The sequence below is a fragment of the Microcaecilia unicolor genome, chromosome 9 (assembly GCF_901765095.1).
Source record: "Microcaecilia unicolor chromosome 9, aMicUni1.1, whole genome shotgun sequence".
Lineage (NCBI taxonomy): Eukaryota > Metazoa > Chordata > Amphibia > Gymnophiona > Siphonopidae > Microcaecilia > Microcaecilia unicolor.
Window position 1 is genome coordinate 166,761,218 of NC_044039.1, and position 25,137 is coordinate 166,786,354.

The 25,137-nt window shown below is 41.4% G+C and overlaps 1 protein-coding gene across 1 annotated transcript in view; it reads right to left on the reverse strand.

Moving 5' to 3' along the window:
• Positions 1-1,947: 1,947 nt before the first annotated feature.
• The window catches only part of LOC115477091 (fermitin family homolog 2-like), a 162,002-nt gene continuing 138,812 nt past the window's right edge, over positions 1,948-25,137 (reverse strand). Inside the window, exon 6 of the mRNA XM_030213708.1 lies at positions 1,948-2,157. Within this exon, the coding sequence (XP_030069568.1) occupies positions 1,948-2,157 (210 nt within the window). The remainder of the gene's footprint in view (positions 2,158-25,137) is intronic.

A 25,137-nucleotide genomic window follows, 5' to 3' on the forward strand; every position in this document is an offset into this window, starting at 1 on the left:
CTTATCCTAGTAGTAGCTCTAGCTATGGTCACACTAAATTTAAACAAAAAAAAGTTATCACATTCCTCCATTACTGTTAGGGCAGACTCGTCTTTTAAGATGAATTCTGTTACAGATTTAAAGAATGTCACCGAGCCAGTTGTGGGGTCATAGATATTGAGCGATTTTCCTTCTAATTTTAAAGGTGGCTCTGATTCATTCCCCCTTCAGGGTCTGCACTTTGCGAGGAAAAAAAAAAAAGTGTATAAGTTAGTTTTGTAAAAGTATCAGCCACAATAGTGGAGAATGACAGTAGCAGAAAGGTTTTCAAATGTGTTGAAAGACCACAATCTAGCTATATAATCCTCAAAGAGCTTGAGTTGGCCAAGTTTCGGCACTTATGTCTGGTCAGGAGCTAAGTCACATAAATCTATGAAGACAAAGAACAGTAAAACAATTAAATTTCATAAATATATATATCAATAGTGCAAAAATTAAGCAGGCAGGAAAAAAAAACCAGTAGGCAATGTCTAGCTACATACACTTCAGTATAAGAACAATAAAGCCAACAATTCTCCATTAACTAAATCTCCAAGTATGTATGTATGCATACACAATCTTAAAAATTAAGTAAGTCCATGTATGTGCAATCCTATCTTTTTCTTCACTGCTAAAGCATATATTAGACTGTAGTATTATCTGTAAGCTTATTAGAATCTTTGGAATTGAGACACACTCCTTGGGGGAATACCATTTCTGCCTGGTCTTTTCTAAGATACTGTATGGGTTTTTTTCCTTTAATATTTTACTTTAAGGCATAGATACATGCACCAATCATTTGTACAGGTTCATTGGAACCAATCAACTCACATGCATTCTGTTCCTCTGTTCTACATTCTCAGATGTATATCAGCTGATTATTATTCATATACATATATAAATACCTATTTTATAGCCAAAAAAGAACAGCAACCGGCTGCTTAATTTTCACATATACCAACTGTAGCTTGGCAAGTATAACCCCAGGGCTGCCACAAACCCATGTGGTGTAGCATCAGTTCAGATGCATTAAAATACTAGACCTTCCCCCTCACAATCATAGCCAAACACCCACTTCTGAATACCACAATTCACATTACTTTTTCATGAGTCCTTTACACATTTGTGTTTTTACAGCCTACCACTGTAGCTTGGGCAATGTACACCCTACATCACATTCAATCTCATTCAGTTCAGCGGTTTGCCAGTCCTATTTAACTCATCAGCTTCCCCCTCTGGCCCCACAGTCCTCAGTCTTGTTTTGTTTCATTTCCACTTTAAACTAATCTGCAATGTCCATTGACTGATCAGTCTTAGCAGGTCATCACACTCTGTGTTGCATAGTAACTAAGTAAATATAACTAGTTACTGTACTTATGTAAAAACATTTTGTTACTTTTACTTCTAAGTACAGGATAACATGTTTAACTTTTACTGAAGTAATAATTTTGCAAAGTTTTACTACTGTTATTCAGTTACATCTGTTGCTTGAGGTTAAAAGTAAAAAGCAAAAGCAGAAAGGAGATGTAAATGAAGATACTTTAGTAAACCAAATAAAACAGCAATACTGGGAACAGAATTTTGATATTGCAAACCTTGTCACACAAACTGTGGATCATTTCATCTTAAATTTTGCTGTTCAGCAGCTATAACCTATAAGAACAGTGAAGTTGACTGTGTTTGTTGAACTGGTTAGCGGCCTCTAGCCAAACAGAACAGCTATGAGTTGGTCACTTTAAAGTGGAGATGAAGCTGGAAGCAGTTCTTGGTGAACAGACATACGTCTCTACCACAACAGACCGTACATCATTCCATGGGAAAATTTTACATTGGGGTAACTGTCCACTGAATTGATAAGAGTCTTTAGGGAGGAAGTCTGCTTGTCTGGCCTTAAGACTGAATGGTTCCCACACATTCCACATTCTTGCATCAATTCTCGAAGACATTCAAACAGTTTGCCATCAGATGAAAAATTGTTAGAATAATGATTCCAACTTTATGATTGCCTTCTTTGTAACTGGACAACATAACAATGATAATGAAGACAAAGATGAAGCAGCAAATGATGCAGATGATGACGACAATAAAGTACTCCGCTATATGGAAGTCAAGTGTTTCAGAAATTCCCTTGATCGTAACCTGCAGACCCAGTCAGAAGACATTAGTACTATTGCAAACTGGTCTGATTTGAAGGAACTTTTTATCAGACTAAACAATCCACTTTCTGCTAGTGTAGCTGAACCTTTTCAGCTGTACTGGATTAATGACTCACAAGTGTACTTGCATAAGTGACAGTCATTTTCAAACATGTAGTTTTACTAAAAGGAAAGTAGAATGAACTGTAGAGCAATAAAGTTGTTGGGTAAAAATATTAATAGTTGCATTCATTGTACATGTAATCCTTTTACTTTTTACGTGTGATCTGGGTTGCCCACCTTTTGGAAAACAGGATACTGGGCTAGATGGACCACTGGTCTGACCCAGTATGGCTACTCTTATATTAGACAATATCAATTTTACTTAAGTAAAAGTAAAAAAAGTTAAGTAAAAGGTACAGCAAAGAAAACATTAAGTATTAAAATATACATTTTTACTTTTACATAAGTACTTTGGCCTAGTACTTTGAACAGCACTGGTCACATTGTCCACCCTGTGTCCACTAACATGGAATGTTTATTAAAACCAAAACAGGTGCACCCTTGCTGTGAAATATTAACCATACCTAAGGAAATAATTTTAGCGTGTGCTGACCTTCTATTTCTCAGGCCCACAGCATGAAAAGAACTGCTCAACTATTTCAGCTGATAGAACGCAGTCGTTCCCTGAGGAGCCATCAGCAATGAGTTTTTTTTTTTTTAATCTAGTCATGCAACTTTCATTAGCCAATACTAGCACAGCATATGGTATAAGACTTCTGAACTTCAGCACAACCCTTGTACCACAGTTTCCATCTCAGCACTTACAATTCCAGCTGAACATGCTTACAGGGCTTCAGTGTCCTCAAAATCAGGGTTACAGAGTTGGAAACAGTTTTGGGTGAAATTGGGAGTCTCTCAGTAAAACTGTACTGACTCCAGCTTCAAAATCTTACACTGTAATACATGGTGAATGTTTCATTTTATATAAAAGTAGCAAGTACTAGATAATATATTATATCCTGAAATGTACAGATATTGCTCTGGTATTATTTACTGCTTTGCCACAGATCCAAGTGTTGAGAGGTTGTTCTGCTCTAATTATTGACACCAAAAGACACTGACACGTTCCACACAACTTGCAATCAGAAGTGGAAATAGCCAACCAGAATGTCCAGGTTGACCAAAGTTTTATTTCCAAAATAAATAGCTGATCAACAACCAAACACGGCTGTGTTTCGACCAGCACAGTCTTCGTCAGGGGTATCTTCCAAGTCAGCACACAAAATATATGGTCTTATGGAACTACCATGACAGTATCCTTAAAAGGCACATAACAGCCAGTTGCTCCACAATGATATGCTCTGTTACCTGAGATATAAGAGCACCTATGAAGGAGTATCTTACAGAGGCGATTTTTTTCTGAGGACAAATTATTCAAAGATTTATATAAAATATTAAGGGCTCCTTTTACAAAGCTGTGCTACCAATTAGCGGCGCTCTGAATGTGAAGAAGCCAATGGGAATAGAATGGGCTTCTTTGCATTCAGCACACTGCTAGTTGGTAGCGCTGTTTTGTAAAAGGAGCCCAAGTGTGTACAGTGTATTGTATACTTTCATTTGACAGCATTTTCTTTTCAGGTTCTTAAGAAATATTTTATGTTTCTGTAATTAAATCAAATCTTTTAGAACCCTGTTTACTAAGCCATGCTGTAGGTGTGCTAACAATAAACACACCCATTATATTCCTACGGGTGTCGCTAGCATTAGCATGCACTAATTTTTAGCGTGCACTAAAAGGTTTGCACGCCTACAGCGCAGCTTAGTAAACAGGGCCCATAGATTCAAGATCATTGAGTAGAAACAGAGGGGGGTCTGTCAAAGGTTCGCTGTACTGACTCCATAGCCCTACTCAAAATTCTTCATAATTGTTGAGCAACACTCTGAAGCACGGCAGACAGAACACATCCTATTTAGCACCTCCTCTAAGTTGCCAGTACCAGATTCATCCTTCGTTGTGTTGTACTCGTACCTCAGCAGAAAGACCAGGATCACGTGACCTTTATTTCAACAGCACCCTAGCCTTTACAGCCCTGCCAGCACTTAAAGATATTACGATATTCCTATCACCTGCCATGGGTACTGTGAGACCCCAGTATATTGGGATGAACCTGTCCAACTGAATTTTAATTTAAGAATTTTAGCAAAATGTTTCCAAATATTTGAGCATTTCTGGTCCTTCCAAGTCCTCCAGTAAGTCCACGATTCTAATTTTACACAGCACATAATTGTTTAGCTCCTAGAAGTTCTGCTCCAGCGTTTGCAGAATTTTGGCTTGCTGTCACACATTTTGAGCGCTGTTCAGCCTGTTTCTGTCTTTACTTCGTGCCTCAGTTCTTGACAGCACACAATTTAAACTGCAGCCATCTCCCCTTTCAGTTAAGCCATCAATTTCTTCAAATTTTTTTTTTTACCTGATTTTGGTCATCAGCACTTGCAGGGTGGTCTCTGGGTCTTTTCCATTTGCCATCTTGTGAGGTAACAAAGGCTCCAATGTAGTTTTTAAATTCCCTGGGTAGGTGAGCTTGGAAATGTTGGCCTTAGAAGTGGTACAGCAGATAAAACACAGCCAAGATACCTGTTGCTGGCACCAGAGGGACTTGTTTCCCAGGGCTCATGGGAACTGAGGCATTAAGCTGTCTTTTTTTTTTTTTTTTTTTTATTGTGCTCAATAGCTCCCCTCCCAGAATCTGTACAGCATTCCTATTTTGTCTGCATCAGAAATACAAACTAATCCAATCAATGCATTTACCTACATACATACTATCGCTTGTGATTCTCACAGATACTATGGGCCCCGTTTACTAAGCTGCACTAGTATTTTTAGCGCACGCTAACACTAAAGACACCCATATATTCCTATAGATGTCTCTAGCAGTAACGCATGTAAAATGAGTTCATCTTGTTGGGCAGACTGGATGGACCATACAGGTCTTTATCTGCTGTCATTTACTATGTTACTGTAGCTGTGCTAGCTGATTACTGCAGAAATGCCCACACACCCCCTTCCACAGTAAAAATAAAATTTTTACACCACTTGGTGCGTACACACGCTAAGCCTGAACTTACTGCAGGATGCCCGAGTGTACTATACGATAAGGAGAAATTAGATCTTACCTGCTAATTTGCTTTCCTTTAGTCCCTCCGGACCGGACCAGGATTGGACTGATGGGTTGTGCTCGCCTACCAGCAGGTGGAGACTGAGAAAAAACTCTGACTCTAGAGAGCCAATAGGAGCCCTGGCCATGTGACCTTAGCCTCAGTATTTGAATAACAAAGCAGGAAAGAAAGAAAGACCTTCTGTGCCGTATGGAATCCTAGCAGCCACAAAGCACTCGGCAATGCCAAGTATCAGAGCTCACCAGCAACTCTCACCAGAGAAGTGGTATGGCCCAATATGTATTACAGCTCACCAGCAACTCTCACTAGAGAAGTGGTATGGCCCAATATGTATTACAGCTCACCAGCAACTCTCACTAGAGAAGTGGTATGGCTCACTTGTACTATAGCTCACCAGCAACTCTCCCCAGAGAAGCGATATGGCTCACATGTAATATAGCTCACCAGCAACTCTCCCCAGAGAAGTGGTATGGCTCACGTATAATATAGCTCACCCGCAACTCTCACCAGAGAAGTGGTATGGCTCACTTGTCTTATAGCTCACCAGCAACTCTCACCAGAGAAGTGGTATGGCCCACTTAAGATTTTATATATATTCCATCAACTGAGCTTACCAGCAACTCTCACCAGAAAAGTGGTATGGCGTATTTAAGGTTTTATAGATAGATTCCAGCAATTGAGCTCACCAGCAACCACCAGAGAAGTGGTATAGACCACGTAAAGTTCTGTATATATATATAGTATTGTTCCACGAATCGTAAAGGAATGAATACACTTCCTACTGAATACACTTCCTACTTAATAAAAGAAGCTAAAGAGTAGAGAGAACATGGGAGGGGCCTGGTCCGGTCCGGAGGGACTAAAGGAAAGCAAATTAGCAGGTAAGATCTAATTTCTCCTTCCTTAGCATCCCTCCGGACCGGACCAGGATTGGACTGATGGGAAGTACCAAAGCAGTAATCTGAAGGGAGGGACCCTATGAAAACTGCAGAGAAATGTTCATGCTGCATAGGCCACCTGGCGACAACTAACATGTAGTGTGTCCCAATGAGCAAAATAAAATGAAACTAGGACTAAGTTGCCAACTTACCAATGTGCACCGAGAGCACCAAAAATCGCCATAGTAAGAATAGAGCCCGCTTCTGAAGTTGTGGAATATGTTGTAATACGCTGTGGAACTGCCCTCTCAGCGAGAAGAGAAATAGACATTCTCATTTCCTTGATCCTTCGCGATATAGCGGGTTAGAAACAATGAAAAACTTTTACGCCTACTGGCTAGAAGGACAAAACCAATAAGAAAAAACCGATTGGGAAAGGTGAAAACTTTAAACTACAGCAGACCGAAAAGAAGTTACCAACCGTAGAAGTATTCCACACATAGATCTACTTGCTGCAATGGCTACTGGGAAACACTGCTTGAAGAGGAAAACTTTATAGAAAAAGTTATGGCTACTAGAAAACAGAACTTTAAGAGTCTGTTCACCTAGTTCACCTAGCTGGTGGACGAAGCGGGAGGTACAGGTGCAGGACTCCTTTAAGAAACCGCTTTGACAGTGGATGCTGCATAAGCGTGCGGTTGTCAACAGTATCATGCATCACTGATAGAGCTGCCAAATGAACTCTAATGGATGAGTAAGACAGACAAGATTTTGCAAGATGCAGAAGATATTCCAAAACATGCAAAATGGATACTGTTTGTGGAATGAAGTGGCGAGAGGAGTACCACAGAGTGAACCGTCGCCACTTTGATTCATAGGACTTTAATGTAGATTTCTGTCTGGAAGCAATTAAAACTTGAAGTACTTCCTGCGAAAATATCAAAGATGTTGCAGACCCAGTAACCACGCCATAAGTTTGAGTGACTGGGGGTCCGGATGTAGAAGGGTGCCTTGGTTCTGCGTAAACACCTAGTGAGATGATGGAAGAAACGCATAAAGAAGGCTGAAAAACCCCCGCTGGACGTTGGCATCTGTCCCTGTCTCCGTCAAGACTGTTGCTGAACGGAAGAAGCAAGAAATGTTCGTGAGCCTGAAGGCAAAAAGAGATAGCCCTGAAGTGTCGCAGTGAGGAAGTAAGGCTGAAAAAATGAGAGTCCATTCACCTAAATGCAGGGTGACACAACTAAGAAAAAATGAGTACAAACTCAAGAGTATACTCTTAACTCCTCCTTGGCGGATGACATAACCCATTGCCATGGCAAGGACCAACATAGCTCTCTCCGCCTTGTTTATCAGTAGGGAAAACAAAATTCACCCGAAGGTAAAACGAATTGCTGAGGTCCCCCAGAAAAAAAATATATACAAACAAGCTTCTGCCAAAAAGTGTACTGCACGAAGCATCCCAATGACAGAACTAAGGTTCTTGAGATAACTAGATGACACTTAAATAGTGCGATTGATGACCCTGAGATTCGCAATAGGATGAAGGAAAATTCCTTCTTGGGCATTAGAAAGTAAAATTGCATTCTGCAGAATAGAGCGAGGAAATGGCCGAAGGCCCAAGGTCACCAAGAAAAATATAAACTGGGATGTTTGCAGAGGAGACAAAAGACTGTGCGCCAACCTGACTAAACAAAGAGAAAATCAGAGATATCTGATGAGAGATCAAATGAGAGATCAAATGAGAGGCCTGGCTACAATCACCACCCAACCTAGAGACTGTAAGAAATGCAACACCCGGTGCGTGACCTGAGAACTCTGCTGATAAGACTTTCTCCAATTAGGCAGTCGTCTAGGTAAGAATGAAATGACCCTAAGAGCGCAATGAACATCCTCTTAGATCTATAAAAGAACGGAAGAGAGAGTACTGCTGAAAATGACCGGTTAATGCATAAGCAAAAAACTAGCCATTCTCTGGATCCTGAGGAGAAGAGGAAGGGTGACCAAGGACACCAGTTAAATAGGGCTACAAACTCCAACCCTATCTCTATGGCGTTCCATAGTTGGGTAAGTTCTGAATATAGAAAGTTCTGAATATAGGAGTCCACCAGCTATGGTAGTACGCTCCGGACAGAAAAAAATTGTCCCAGTATGAACGTCTGATTCACCGGCCTGTAATTTCTTGGATCTCCCTAATCCACATACCACTAATCCACGTACCACGGTCATGCGTCCTCCCTCACTGAGAGGTAGATTGTAAGCTCCTTTGAGCAGGGAACGTCCTTCTTTGTTAATTTGTACAGCACTGCGTAACCCTAGTAGCGCTCTAGAAATGTTAAGTAGTAGTAGTAGTACCAGACTCACACCCAATAGATATGAATGTTGAGCTTGTTTCAGGTTAAAACACCGAACCTAGGCCCAGGGTCCCCGGTGTTTCTAGTGGTGAACAGCCATGGCAAATATTGTATGCGTTAGTTTGCAGAATTACTGCAAAGCCTTGCTTTTGGAGCAGAGATTTCTGTTCGATACTCTCGTGAGAGGTTTTTTTTTTGTTTTTTCTTTTCTTTAATGCTGTTCTGGCTGTAGAAAGGTGGACATTTGAGCTTCCCCAGAATGGCAAAACTTATGTACCTATGCCCATTAGATATGAATGCTGGACTTGATGGACTTTAGGCCTTACCCAGCATAACCATACTTATGTACCTATGGTATAAATACACAGGAAGTGAGTGAATCCCCTTCCAATTGAAAGAACACTCTGGAGTGAAGGCGCATAGAATGAAAATGAAAAAGGACAAACTTGGAAATTACCTGTAACGAAAAAAGTGAAGTTGTGCCACAGCCACTTGGTGAAGGCAGTGTAGACAAGACTATCTGAATTCAAGAAAGCTTGATATAACATCAGGTCTCTAAGGAAGAGGAAGACATAGCAGATGGTATGTATAGGCATACTGGACCAAACCAGGATGTTTATAATCTGCCAATGCTGAACTGATAGAGTAGTGACAAACACGAGTAGATGGTTTGAGGACCGTCCACTATCTTTAAGTGAAAGGATGACTTTATTCTCTAAGTGACCATATGTCCTGTAAAAACCAGAAGAAAGCTAAAATGAAAAATGAGAGGCTTCAAGGCAGTTGGAAAAGAAGGGAAGACATGAATAAAGCATGCCTGCTAAGGCAGCTGAGTGACTGGGAGCTTGGTAGACAGGACTGTCCCTCAGAGAATATGAAAGAGCTGATATATCCCCATGGCATCTGAACAATATACTGTATGCCTCTAGAGAAGGCTTCTTAAAGTCGGAAAAAGAAAACACTGTGTAACACTACAGCCATTGAGAGTGTCTGTTAAGTTCTTAAAACACTATATAACATCATACGCATGGAGTAAAATGCTTGAAAGGAACTAAGATATTATGGTCAGAATTGCAAAGTACCAATCAATTGACTCTTAGACAATGTAGTCCTATTCACCAGGGAATGAGAAAGACAGAAATTTACTCTATGCCTATAGAGAAAGTTTCTAAAGTTCTTAAAACACTGTATAATACTACAGCTATTGAGGAAAATGCTTGAAATGAATTATGATAAGATGCAGATTTTCCACCAGGCAATGAAAAATGACTGAGCACCAGAAAAAACTAGTGTTAACAGCCCCATGATACATAGAAATTTAAAAGAAGAAAAGCTTGTTATATATCCATATATGAAAGGAGCCCCCTTTCAACCAAATATTGCCTGCTGATGTGAAGAGCATTTTAGAATACGCCGTTCAGCACATACAAAAGTGTACACATCTTGGAGCCGAACTGCTCTATGAACTGCAGCCTTACCTTCAGCAGAGAGATCCCCGACTGATAAGATGGAGGGAGAAACAAAATGGCCGCCGTTCACTCCACTGGCCCTGTGGCGATCGTCGACAGCGCGCCCGACACCTCCGAACAAGCGGAGCCCAGTGGAACGGCGAAGAAACAACAGCCGGCGAAAAAGGCCCCGAAAAAACTGGAGGCAGCACCGGACCCGAAGAAACCTTGAAGGGAGAGCAAAATTTACATGTTCCGGCTGCGTGAACTGCGCGACGCTGACCGACAGCAGCTGTTTGAACTTTTAAGCCATATCGGAAAAAACAGGTGGCTGCGCTTACGCGGTTCGCACCTTTTTTTTTTTTTTTTTTTTTTCATTTGTTTAAACTGCCGCCGCCAAAACGCAAGAAAATGGAGGAAATTAAATCTGACGAGAAAAATCGCTGTTTAAAGTCACAGATACGGAATTATTTTCTTCTGTTTGTTTTTTTTTTTTTTTTTTTTTTTATAACCCCTCAATCATAATAAAACACTGGAGCTGCCTGCTCGTTAGAAGTCTGGGGAAAGAAAGGCTGCTTCTTTGAATTTACTTTTATTTGATTTAATTCTTTTAAAGCAGCTACCTGTTAAAAGTGGCTGCCTCTCCCAAAGACGGTACACCTTTCCAGAGAAAGGGACGGCCCTTCCCTGCTAAGCCAGGGAGATGGGGAGGAAGGGGGGTGGACTCGAGACACCCGAGTTTAACACCCCCGAGGCTGTCAAAGAAAGAAGAGAAAGGAAACCCTGTCAAGCCTCTAAATAAGATTCCAGGCACAGAAGAATTATCACAAATATCTGTAATATCTAAAGAGAAAAGGAGAGAGACTAATGGGCTCACTTCCTACCTGCTGGGAGACTGAGAAAATACTGAGGCTAAGGTCACATGGCCAGGGCTCCTATTGGCTCTCTAGAGTCAGAGTTTTTTCTCAGTCTCCACCTGCTGGTAGGCGAGCACAACCCATCAGTCCAATCCTGGTCCGGTCCGGAGGGATGCTAAGGAACTCCGTTTAAGCTGTGGTAAGCACTCGCTGGTTCTTACTGCAGCTTGGTAAAAGGAGCCTTTAATGCGGCCAAAAACCACACACAAAAAAAGGACTGCCACTTCTAGTATTTCAGCCATCTACAAGCATCAACCAACTTACGTAGGTCAAAAGGGGCCCAAGAGTTTGTGTGTACACAGAACAAGACTGCTTACATATTTAAAATAAAAAATTACAACAGCATGAATAATAGTGTATTTTAACATTTATCATCATTATGTATCTTCTTGGTTCTAGTTTCATCACTAAATGAATGTAGTGTCATATTTTGGCACTGGACATCAACAGGTTTGCAATACAAATATGCCTCCTTTAAGATTTCATGTGCTTAGTTCTACATCTGTGCTGTATGGCTGTGAGAAACTGTTTCAACTAGGATCACAAGATGGGCCAAGGATCCAGCAAAAAAAGGCAGCCTATGTTCATCTCTTCCCCACAAGGAGAAAATAAGTCTTAGGCAGTGTTTGCACAATGCATGTCAAGCAGTGGCCACAATGAGGTTGCATGAATGCAAAGTTCCAGAAGGAGCTTCTGATTTATGGATCCTGTGTCATGACCAATTGCTGTAACAGCTGGACATTTTAAACACCATACATATAAATCACACACATCGTGTAAAATCGCTAGCGATTCAAGGTAAAGGCTCTTCAGTTGGAGATTCTTTGCTTAAGTACAGGGCCGAACTAGAATCCTGAAGCAGATGAACCTGCTGGGCCAAAAATGCCCCATTATCTCCCAACACCAGCCATTACTGGACTGTAATTAGTCCTCATCTAGTCTATTCACCAAGAGGTAACGTTTGCTTTTCTGACCCAGAAAGGAGAAATTGAATACATCACTTCTGCGTTCTTGAAATTATTCTCAGCTTTCCCGATAGGGTTCAGGGCAAGAGGCCAAAAACCCATTACTGGTCCCAAACGACTGCCCTAGTTATACTAAAATATCTGCATATCAGTAAGTTAATCCAGTGCTGTCACTTCCACACGCACCAGTTGTACAAGTCTTCTTGACCTAAAAAAATAGTATTTAAACCTCCATGTTGCACATTTCTATACCGCAGGCCTCAAACATAAATTAGGGCTTTACTCTTAGGTATTTATAAATTATAGTTGTGTTTTGAGGCTGCAAAAAAGTGTTTAGTGCTTTCATGTATCTTTTCCCGGTGAAATCAAATACATGACTGTCATTTATAGCTGCCATCACTGCACAAAACACACACACTGAAGCTAAAGAAAGGTGATGGTACTAGGTGAAAAGGTGACTTTCCAATGTGTACCCACATACCTATTTTATTTACCTTCCATCAGGGTAGTTTATCAGCTTTTAATCTGTTAAAAACCTAAAATCAGTAGCCCTAAATATAACTTTTAATAACATTTTCATGGATCCAGTTACAATGCACTCAGAAGTTTATGTATACTTACAGGAAAAACAATAGAAAAAGCGCAACATAAAAAAAAAAAAAAAAACCCAAAAACAAATCCCTTGTCCGCTTAGCATGTTCAGCATGCCATGCATGTTTTGTCTACTGATTTCCAGCCCCTATGAGGTGCAGAGGACTGCAGTAGGGGAAGAGGAGAATGGAAGAGATTGGTTCCTGGGTTAGGTAGGAAATGGGAGGGGGCTGTAGGGTGTGTGTTCACTAACTACTCCTGTCACCCACTTAAGACACTGAAAATGGGACAAGGCAGCAAATTCGTAAGTGTACTTTGTCACTAGTATATCAAGTCCAGCAAGAAATCTTGTCATACTTAACTGTTGCAGTAGAAGTAGGAAATTGCACAAAGCATAGTGGAGAACTAATTAAAAGAATAAGATCCTGGAGAAAAACAAAAAAAAAAATCTTTACAAGTTATATTCTAACATTAATTTCAGATTTGACTAGTATTTTCTCTACCCCTCACCTAACATGTAACAGGTCAGATGCTAATATGATCTACAGCTTTTACATATGGAATGAAAATTAAGAAGGTGACGAGCACTAATAGATACACAATTTATTTCCCTATTTCCTAATGTTCTCCCTCCCAAACTAATTGCTCTCTACACCCTTTCCAGCCTTTTGTTCCTTCCTGGTAGATTATAAATTGGCCACAGGTATAGCTTTAAAAAAAAAAAAAAGCGCTACTCTTGGACAGGAAATATATTTCATTCTATTAAGAAATTTGGCACGATTATCATCAGTTCATGAAGGATAGCTGAAAAACTGTACAGATGCTGGAGGTCATATCCTTTGCATATGTTGGCAGGTCTGAAGCTTTTATAAAACCTCACTAAATAAGTCTGTGATAGGTAAAGTACATTTGGGGGGTGTGGGGGGGGGGGGGAAGAGAGAGAGAACAGGATTCAATAATGGATGCTTTTATCTCATTCCAAATGGACAAGGCTCTTGGCACTAGAGGTGAAGAATCTCTGGATCCTTGTATCTCTACACCTTTGACAATTGAACAGCAAGACATGGGAGTTACTGCAAAAATCAGCATACCAATGAAGATACAACAGTCAGACTATCAGAGCAAGTGGGGACAAAGCAGAGAGAACACAGAGGTGCTGTAATACATCTCTGAAGAGATGTCTATGCTCAGGCTTTTCCCCTTCCCCAAAAGCACATGGGTGGGACAATTCTGGTGTGGGGTCTACCATAAGGTTCCAAAAGGATGGACATGATCAAGGTGTGTCAGGATAGCTAATGTCTACTTGTTCACAATTTGCTAGAACAGTTGTGGGTATTTAGGAAAAAATGTGTAGTTCAGAAGTCAAAGCATGTGATCGGGGTGGCACTCTCAGATGGGGGACATCATGGCAGACTCTGGCCACAAAAGGCAAGGAATCAGCTGTGGCTTGAGGATGTCCACATCAAGGCAGAGGATTAGGTGATCCAAAACAGATCAGATACGACAGGGCTTGTGACCTGCCCACCCACCTTGTGCAGGCATAAGCAAAGCATCTTAACACAATAGCCTTCTTAGCAGTTAGGCACCAGAATACCCTCTCTCTCTGCAGCCTAAGATACCACTCATATGCTTTGTTCTCTGCTGTCATTAGAGGCAGATCCAAGTAAACACAAAACCCATTCATTCAGGACTGGGGCAGCTGAAGTGGGTTTGCTGACATAGCATCTCAGCAGGTGGAGAGAGCTAGGTGGGATGGATGAATTTTGAGAGACAGAGACAGAGAGAGACTTTTTTTTTTTTTTTAAAGACTAAATACAGTGAGGGCTTACAAAGTAACACAGTAGATGACGGCAGAGAAAGACCTGTACGGTCCATCCAGTCTGCCCAACAAGATAAACTCATTATGTGCTACTTTATGTGTATACCTGACCTTGATTTGCATCTGCCATTTTCAGGGCACAGACCTTAGAAGTCTGCCCAGCACTAGCTCCACCTCCCACCACTGGCTCTGCCACCCAATCTCTGCTAAGCTTCTGAGGATCCATTCCTTCATGTTTATCCCATGCATTTTTGAACTCCGTTACCGTTTTCTTCTCCACCACCTCCCGCGGGAGAGCATTCCAAGTATCCACCACTCTCTCCGTGAAAAAATACTTCCTGACATTTTTCTTGAGTGTGCCCCCTTCAATCTCATTTCATGTTCTCTAGTTCTACCACCTTCCCATCTACGGAAAAGGTTTGTTTGCGGATTAATACCTTTCAAATATTTGAACATCTGTATCATAATCACCCCCGTTTCTCCATGGTATACATGTTCAGGTCAGCAAGACTCTCCTCATACATCTTGTAACGCAAATCCCATACCATTTTTGTAGCTTTTCTTCGCACTGCTTCAATTCTTTTTACATCCTTAGCAAGATACGGCCTCCAAAACTGAACACAATACTCCAGGTGGGGCCTCACCAATGACTTATACAGGGGCATCAGCACCTCCTTTCTTCTGCTGGTCACACCTCTATATTGCCTAACAACCTTCTAGCTAAGGCCACCGCCTTGTCACACTGTGTCGTCGCCTTCAGATCCTCAGATACTATCACCCCTCTCTCCATCCGTACATATCAGATTTTCACCGCCTAACACATGCGTCTCCCGTGGATTTCTACTCCCTAAATGCATCACTTTCCATTTCTTCATATTGAATGTTAATTGCCAAACCTTAGCCCATTCTTCTAGCTTCTGCAGATCCTTTTTCATGTTTTCCACTCCCTCCCGGGTGTCCACTCTGTTACAAATCTTAGTATCATCCACAAAAAGGCAAACTTTACCTTCTAACCCTTCAGCAATGTCACTCACAAATATATTGAACAGAATCGGCCCCAGTACCGATTCCCTGAGGCACTCCACTACTCACCATTCTCTCATCCGAGCGAATTCCATTAACCACCACCCTCTGGCGTCTGTCCGTCAACCAGTTCCTTGTAGGCAGAATGGTATGGGTCATTCACTGGGTATTCCAAAGGGTCTTGAAAAGGTCCTACAGGCCTCATATCTCCTACTAGAATCTTCTACTGTTGATCTGGATGGGCTACCTGCTGCTGCATACAGTTAAAAGATTTCAGCCCATTACTAGCAAGAGGTGCTAACTGGTCTGGCCTGACTACTAGGCAGACAGTAATCACAGGGTCCACAAAAAGGGATGCTCAAGGTCCCGTGCCATCCGTGAATAGTTCCCCATAGACACACCAACTGCCATGCCACTGCTGCACCAGAGGAGAGGGGGAAGGAAGGAAAACCACAGAACACCTCGAATGAGGTGAGGAGCATGCATGAGATGCTGAGTGCCTCGTGTAGGGAAAGGAACAGAAGCCGAACACCTGGGGGGGAGGGGGAGAGAGGAGGAAGCACAGATGAAGGTTTGCTAGGGTATTTACATTTTAACACCTGAGCTGGCCAGACACATTTGGGTGGTCTGGAAGAACTTTGCTACATTGATATCTTATCTTGGCTGCTCATACAAATTTTACCCAGAAGCAAATGTAGCCGAGAGCTGCACTGGTTCAGAAGGGTGATGAAGAACAGGCAGGTGGGAAACTGGATCGTACATCAAGGCAACTTCCAAATTAGGCATGAGTCTGTGGAAGGAAGCCCAAGAGCATTGTACTAGCCTGACAGAGTCCACCTATCAGACACCGATTTCCCGTGTGAATACCTGAAAAACCCTCCACGCACTGTATCTCTGGAGACTTCCAAGTCCTTATTGAACACAAGGATACTCCCATCAAACTTATCCCACATCATCCTACAAATAAAATGTGATGCTTCTTCACACAACTATAGCTACTGATAACCACCCCACAAAACCTTGATCCACTAGGATAACATGGCAGCCAAAATTAAGGTGACACAATAAAAGGGACTACATATGAGGAAAACTGATTTTACCTTACTGCACAACTGGTCTACTTTTGGGAGTCAGAACTGAAATCAATTGTCAGCCCTGTTCCCACTTGCAACTTTGCCTCCCCCTGTGGTGCCTCCTACAATTTGTTTTAATTGATGTGGAGGTAGGGTAAGGTCAATGTCCCCCACCCACTTGAAAGGAGTGCCCTCTCCCTGCTATGCCGATTTAAATTTGCTGGGCATCTGCATGAGCTATAGGCAAATGTCCTAGGTGATCCAAGGCAAACTTATTCCTGGATACCTTGCCTCTAAACCTTTTCTCAAACTTGAACCACACCCAGCCTTCAGAATCCTTATAAGCTTCTAAAATTGTGTTGGTGTAAGCAAATCATAGTAGATGACGGCAGAAAAAGACCTGCACGGTCCATCCAGTCTGCCCAACAAGATAACTCATATTTGCTGCTTTTTGTGTATACCCTACTTTGATTTGTACCTGTGCTCTTCAGGGCACAGACCGTATAAGTCTGCCCAGCACTATCCCCGCCTCCCAACCACCTGCCCCTCCTCACAACCACCGGCTCTGGCACAGACCGTATAAGTCTGCCCAGCACTATCCTCACCTCCCAACCACCAGCCCTGCCTCCCAACCACCGGCTCTGGCACAGACCGTACAAGTCTGTCCAGCACTATCCCCGCCTCCCAACCACCAGTCCCGCTGCCCACCACCAGCTCTGGCACAGACCGTATAAGTCTGCCCAGCACTATCCCCGCCTCGCCTCCCGATCTTGACTAAGCTCGGAAAGAAACAAAGCCCTGTACGGTGACAAATTATGTCCTATCACACTTGCCAAACATAAAATGACTAACCCAGTTTGTAACCGTTTTAGGGATTTCCAGTCCACCCCCTTCACTGCTCTTACCCTTCTTCCCCCCACCTATGAACCTCTAGAAAAACGTAACATGTCAACGTAATTTCGGTTTAGCATTCACTTGTGCAAGAACCAGGTACTCCTTTCTGTCTCCAACACCAAGGCAGGTGGACCCATTTCCTGTCTCTCTCCTTATCCAGGTGCTCTGAAGAGAATGTTCTTGTTGAGGAACCCAGACCAAATCAGAAAGTCACCTCCACTTGACCTATGTTTGGAATCATCTTCTGTATTGCTCTCTGCCTTGCACTTCCTGCCCTCTTCTTTTGCAATCTCATTCACTACCTCTGCTGCAGAATTGCATATCACATCAGTGGGATCTTGCCATCTACTCTTTCCCAAGCCTGGCCACTTTTCTTAAGGCTGACAAGATGAAGAATAGACAAACTCCTCTCTGTCCTGGCTGCTGTTTTAGTGTGATCTTCTGTCTGATATGCCTACAATACCCATCCTTCCCCTACCTCCCATAATGCTGTTGGCTCTATGTATTGGCCCCAGACTGAGTGACTCCCTCAAGATCTCGGCTGCCTTAGAGACTTAAAAGTCTCTTCCCCATTCCCTTAGGGCAGTGTCCATGCTATCTAGCTCTTTGCATTATTTGCAAACCAAATCTTTAACAACTGCTCATTCACCACTCCTAAAAATACTAGACAGAATCAGACTCAGCACAGACTGAAGTGGTATGGATAACCCCTCCTTAAGTGTGAATGGCACGGAACAGTATTCTGCTCTCATACAATCACTTCAGAGGCTATTCCCAGGCTGTTCATTTTGCTTATGAGTTGTCAGACATCAGCAAAACCTAGAACCTGTCCTTTGTAGGTTCTAGGTCTTGCTCTACCTGGAGGTGGTATTGGAGTTGTCTCCTGCCTGATATTTTTTTTCTATCCAGTCTACTGTTTAGGCTGTCATTTAGAAATAGGCAATTACTTAAAATGTCAAATTTTGAAAGTCCAAATAAAGAAGCATACGAGTAACCTGTTCCTAGTTGGGAGGGGGGGGGGGGTGGGCTCTGCAGTGCTGCCTATGTATTCCAATATGTTCATTCAGGTCCTGCTGTTGGTCCAGCACTAACCAGCCCTTTAACAGGAGGAGTACTTCCTTGCTTCTGGCTTTGCACCTTAGCATTTTATTTATCTGCTTGTTTGCTTCACCTGTGCTGTGAAATCTCTGTTCATATCCTTTTTTTTGGTGTTGATTTCCTACTTTCTTATCTCTACTTGGTCCACTAGGAAACAGCAGGGTCAAAAACTCTCTTGAGTTCACTGGTACTTCTCTAAGAAGGTCTCAGCCTAGTGCTCAGCCATGCCTATCATGCCACACTCTAAAGGTCAATTATACATACACTAACAGTGTATGTATATAATAGTGAAGCAGTTCAGTGTATGCATGTGGGAGTGTGTCAAAGCTTTCCTGACATCCATATAAGTCACATACAGTGCATGCCTTTAAAACTAGCTCTCTGATTATCAAAGTCTAAGAAGTTTATCAGGTATGTCAGGATCTTCCTGTAATGAAAATTATGCTACCTCCGATCCTTCAACCTGCTAGATTCAAGGTACAGGAAACAACTGTGCGGCAAATAAATGCAAATTAGTATACACTTAGTTGTGATCGCCCTCCTCAATACCAGGGTTGGCAAGGTTTATCCTTTAGTCTCACCACTAGAGTAACTGAATAAATCAGTCCCAAACAGCTGCCCAAACATCTGATTCACTGATAACTCTTTACAAAAGAGTAGGTAGGGTTGCATTTCAATTAAAAATTTTCAAATCGCGATTAGAGGCAGGGGCATAGCCAGCAGTCCATTGGAGGGGGGGGGGGCACATGGGGTGGACTGGGAAGGAGTGGCCACACATTCCCTCCCCCAAATTAGGTATCATACCTTTGCTGGTGGGGATGTCGACCGCCAGTCGATGAAATCTGCTGCTAAAGCTGCTCCCTTCCTCCTTGTACTGCCTCAGGGGCAACGAAGTCAGCGGCATGCTTCCAGCCACCGATGCCGACATTCCCTGAGCATGCTCAATTCATGGTTCCAATAGAAATAACTACCCCCTGCTGGCTACTGGAGGTCACATCACTGGGCACTCCAGGATCACTCCGAGATCAGGGCTCATTGAAATTCTACTGTTCAAGCGTCGTCATCAAACTTTCCCTTCCATCTCTCTATGGTGATGGATCCAACCAACAAGTTATCTGTGTTGGCTGTATTACTGGAATGTTTTGCATGTATATTTGCAAGACTTCAATAAAACTTTAAAACAAAAAAAAAAAGTAATCTGTATTGAAAAAATGCGTCCATCTGCCCGCTAATAGTCAGTTGAGAGGAGTCAGGGCTGTAGAGTAGGTCTGAAGCTTCCTTTTCCTACCACTCATACCCGGGTGGGGGGGGGGGGGGGGGGGGGGGGGGGGGGGGGGGGGGGGAAGCTACTGAACTAGACTATTATAAACCACACACTTCCTGTTTGTGGTCTATCAAACCAAATGTTTCGTTGTCACTCCTAGCAGTTTATTTCATTCATTATAAGTTCTTCTAGACTCTGCAGTACGGGGGAGGCAATACAAGCAAGTCATTTATATGTACCAATAGACAGATTGTACAACTAAGACATTGCAGTATTTATCCTGGAATTTTAAAGTTATGCTTAAAAAAAAAAAAATCGACTAAATCTTTCAGCACAACAAAGGAGATTGGTTAACAACTCCCAGACTTTTAGCTGTTTTCTAGTTTCCCTATTCAAAGCTGTTTTAAATGCGCCTGAGCTCTAACACAAATTTAAAAAAAAAAAATAAACTTATTACCCGCACTAGCCTTCCAGTTCAGAGCAGTTATTGGTCATATCCAGGAATTACAATAATTAAACTATAAAAATCATTCTCCTACCTCAGTATCTTTATTCTGTATTACTTTAAATGTTAAGTGTAAACACTAATCTTCAGCTAACACTATACTGAATTCAGTACATACTTCCTAAATACAAGTGTTTTAATATTACGTCTGAATTCTATGTAAGAGCCAAATAATCTGATTATATTTGAAATTTCTATCTACTTTAATTAAGATCATCTGAAAATTAAATACTCCTTCTGGGGGATATCCACACAATTGTGCAGCATTCTGCATTTACTGTTCAAATACAGAATGTGGACTAGGAAGCAGCAAGAACATTGTCCCACTAGGTTATTCAGTACCCTAAAAGTTAATTGAGTGGGCAGGAATCTGTTCCTCCCCCCCCCTCCCCCAAGCAACAAATAGCATCTCAGGCCAGGGGCAACTTTCTTGCTCCCTGCTGGTCCACTATTCACATGCCCCCACCCCCCACCCCTATCTATGTTTAAACTCACTCACTACTGTAAAATCTGACAATAGCTGTTCCCTGTTCCTACAGGGAAGCACACTGGTCTGGGGCTCATCTACTTTAGAAATCTAATCTTGTTTTATTTTTATTTTAACCTATTCTGGAGTCTAGGGAATAGAGGGATGGAAACTGGACTGTGTTGTACTTGTACGCATTAGTCTATATCGCCTTTTTAAGACATCACCCAAGGCAGTATACAGCAATACGCCAGCCACAGATAGTTACACCAGTAAAAATATTTAAACAGTACACATTACGGCATAGTTAATAGAGAATGACAGGGGCAAAGTTTGTCCCCATCCCACTCCATGGGCTATGTCTCCATCCTCACACCCCCGTCCTGTCCCGCGGGTTCTGTCTCCAACGCCATCCCGTCTCCGAAGGCTCTATCTCCATCCCCGCAGTCCTCTGTCATCATCTGAAGAAGCCTCAAACACTTATGATTTTAAATCTTTTATTAAAGTGTAAAAACAATAGTCTGTGCAACTGTTAATAAATCACAAATAGAAAACAATGAGCAACTATAATAACCCTCCCCTCCCACCACCACACTCTACCGGCCAATCCCAACAATAGCCGACTTCTACTACCCCAAGGAACCCTACTCCACCCTGTTAAGATGTCCAGGGGTACAAAATAACAACACATTCTCCCTAGTGGGGGAGAAATATTCCCTATGAAGCACCATTATGATTTTTTTTTATCTGTGGATGAACAATAAGGTCATCAACAATCTCAGGATTCAGTCTAGCTCTCCTGTCTTCCACAGTCCTTCCTGTAATCAGAAAAATGTCTTCCTCAGAAGATGCACTGGTAGCAGGAATGCACAGGATCCCCCATGCAAATTTTGCCGGTTGGATCTGCACTTTGCTTGTTTTTCCCCCAAAAAATGAAAAACATCATCGCCTGCATCACTCAAACTAAATGACTGTCCAACTTATTAACAGCCTTCAAAATACAGAATGACACAAGGACAAAGTTTGTCTCTGTCCCCGCCGATCTGTCCCCGCCCCATCCCATTCTCTACCATAGTATACAACTTCAAAAGAAACAAATCAACACAATACACAGTTAAAAAAAAACATCTCAATAAACAATAAGGGTGACTACCTTAACTCCTAACTTAAGGAAAAATTGCATGCACACAAAATCAGACAACGTACAGGAAAATTATTTCAGTTAGTGTACGAGTGGATAAGCACGTCCTGCTATAGTATGTGCAGCTGGTGTTAGTCTTCATGTGTGAGACTAGCTTGTTAACTGCTTCCACCATTAAAGGCCTGGGAGAAGAGCTGAACTTTCACCTGCTTCCTCAATTAGAGTCAGTCTGCATTAAGCCAAGCCTTCTGGAAGTGCATTCCAGAGTTTGTGAGCAGGGAGACTACTTCAGAGAAAGCTCACATCATCCAGTTTCCTAAGGTGGTGTGGTTAGGCATGTTCCTTGGGAGGACCATAGCTATCTTTGAGGTCCTCTGGTCCATTTCCTTTAAGGCATTGAATCAGTTTTAAAAGCTTAGCAATGTTGTACTGGTAGCCAGTGAACGTTTTGCAGAAATGAGGTGATGTGGTCACGTCACTTAAAACCTCAGTCATGCTATGGCATTCTGAATCAATTGGAGATGATGCAAACCCTTTGTAGTCAGAGCAATATACACTGTGTTATGGTAATCCAACTTTGATATAATGATAATGAGCTACTGTGATGAGACGTGCCTTTGATGAATGCAGAAACAGGACAGTTATTGTTGATAGAGGTAGTGTCTGAGGGTTGCTTGGATTTGGAAGATCAATGCGTGTCTAGCTGTATTCCCCAAAGTTCCTGACCTATGATTTAAAGAGGGTGTTTGTAGCTCCCAAAAGCAATTTTTATGTCCGGGACCCATAGCAGCTCAGTTTTACTTGGGTTCAAAGTTTGTTTGTTTTTAGCCATACTTATATAGTATTCCTGGAGGAATCCAGCATAAAAACAAACATTTTTAAAATTCTGAAACAGAGTAATTTTCTATTTTGCTTTTTAAAACTTACTCCTCAAATTATATATGAACTGAATTTAATTAGTTTCTGTTATATTAGTAACACTGAGTGGGTATTTCAGATTTTTGAAATGTAATTGGTTGACATTCCCTAGTAGTCTTTGTATTGATACTGGAAGACATATTCAATAGAAAGACAGAAAGCCCTATGGAGCAAAACTGATTGTCACTGCTCTAAAATGACTGGCTGCACAGTCCGTTCACAAAGAATGCATCCTCTGAGGTGGGGGGGGGGGAGCGCAATTTTGATAGTTTAGAACAGAGACACATGTGGATCTGCAAGCAGCTCACTTTTCCAAGAAGGAATTAAGCTAAATAGAAATATAATCAGCAGCAATATAAAAGGATTTAGTGTTATTTCAATACACAGATTCACCTGTCACAGATCATATGAACAAATTCTGTGATCTAAAATAGCAATTTTGAGGATGGAAAAATCCAAGAGTGGTATGATATAAACAGCTGAAGTTTGTACACAAAGGAGCAAGATCTGGGAATCATTGTTATCTGCTTATGCTAAGGTGATAAAAGACAATAATGTTAAGAAATAAAAAGGTTGCCACACAGGTGATGGCAAAAACGAAGGGTGTTTGGATGAACAGGAAGAAGAATCAATCAGCAGGAACGAGGAAGTGGCAGTGCTTCTCCATCAGTCACTGAGACCTCATCTGCAGTACCACACCTTCAAAAGGATATAAACCAAATTAATTGGTCCAGAAGGTGGCTGCTGTGTCAGTGATATAAAATCAAAGCATATGGGTACAGATTTATAGATCTAATTATATAATTGTGAAAAAAAAAAAAGATTGGATATAAAAAGATTGGATATATATGACAAGACATTTAAATATCTGCAAAGGATAAATGCATGGAAGGTTCATCTCTCTCAAGGGACAGGAAGATCTGAATCAAAAGGATCATAACAGGCGAGAATGAAAGGGGGGCAGACTCAGAATAGTCTAAGAAACTAAAGGGTTATGGATGGTGGTTGAAACAAGAACATTTGTATCCACGAAAGCATGGAATAAACAGAGATCCTCTGACTGATAAAGGAATTGTAGAGCTTTATAAATGGGCACACTGGATAAGTTGTATGCTCTAATTGTTTTTATAAGTTTCTATGAAATATTAAGACTAAACAGAGTAATGCCAAGAGAAAATGCCATTGTATCAAAAAAAGGGGGGGGCACACATGAATGACATTTAGAATCTCTGGGTTGGGAAATATATTATTTTAAGAAGTAGTTTCCAACAGTGTCAGAGAACGCTCATATCCGATGTTTTGTGAAGTGAAATACTTCACTAGAGTCATTAATTGGTAGTTGTATGGCTTTTTTTTTTTTTTTTTTTAATCAAAATACAGGGACACTGTGGCAGAAACTAATTTCAAGAAACTAGAACCAGAGTTTCCAATTTTTAAGCCAATAATGGTAATGGGTGTTTGTCAGCTCCACAGATAATTAGAGGCTTTCATCTGGAAAAAAGGCATCAAACCAATCTTATTAGCAAAATAAAACGCAAGATCCCTTGTCACAGGCTGTGTTACCCCAGGAATATCAGCAGCAAACTTCTTAGTCAATGATTTCATAATACCAAATCTGTTCAAATTAAGTTTATCTAAGCAATCAAATTTAAATATTCTCTTTTTGCCTGTTTAAAAGATTTATATTGAGAAAATAATTTCCACCATCGTTGTTTTAAAATTCTCTCTAGATTTTCTCCAAGTTCTCTGCTCTTTGACATTCATGTTTCAAAGATTTTAAAGTTGTAGAATGCCACGAATTTTTAGTACCTCTAATTTCCTTTCACAACAAGGTGCAATCTTAACCAAAGTGGCAGAGATACTTTTCAGCCAATTACCGAGACACATCAAGATTTAAAAATTACTCTAATGGTAAAATTAACCCACTGTATTCCAAAAAAACCTGGGGATTGATTTTACCTCTACTTATAATTTCTGCTCTGGCCATAAATAATGATCAGACCAAGGTAAAGATTGCCAGTTACAGGAAGATAAAACAATTATCATTGGCCAGAACTAAGTCTAAAGAATGACCCTTTTCATGTGAAGGAGAAAATATAGGGACAGAAAAGGAGAGATTTCTTAAACAAAAACTAAAAACAACTTCATTTAGCTGATTCACTAAAGGCAGATTAACATCCCTCACTATCATTAATGTAGAGCAAGACAAGACATCATCAGAAATAACTTCATACAATTTCAATCACCCGACTATAGCCCTGGCAATCTGTTAAAACAAGAGTCCCACTGTTTGAGTTACAATATCACCCCTAAGAACAGTATTAACATTTCTAAGCCAGGTTCACAACAAGAATATACTTTCACAATATCTAAGTAGGGGGTTCCTAGCCCATTATAAACCATAAAGCTGTATGTCTCTGTTGATCACCCTACCCTCACCTATCCACACC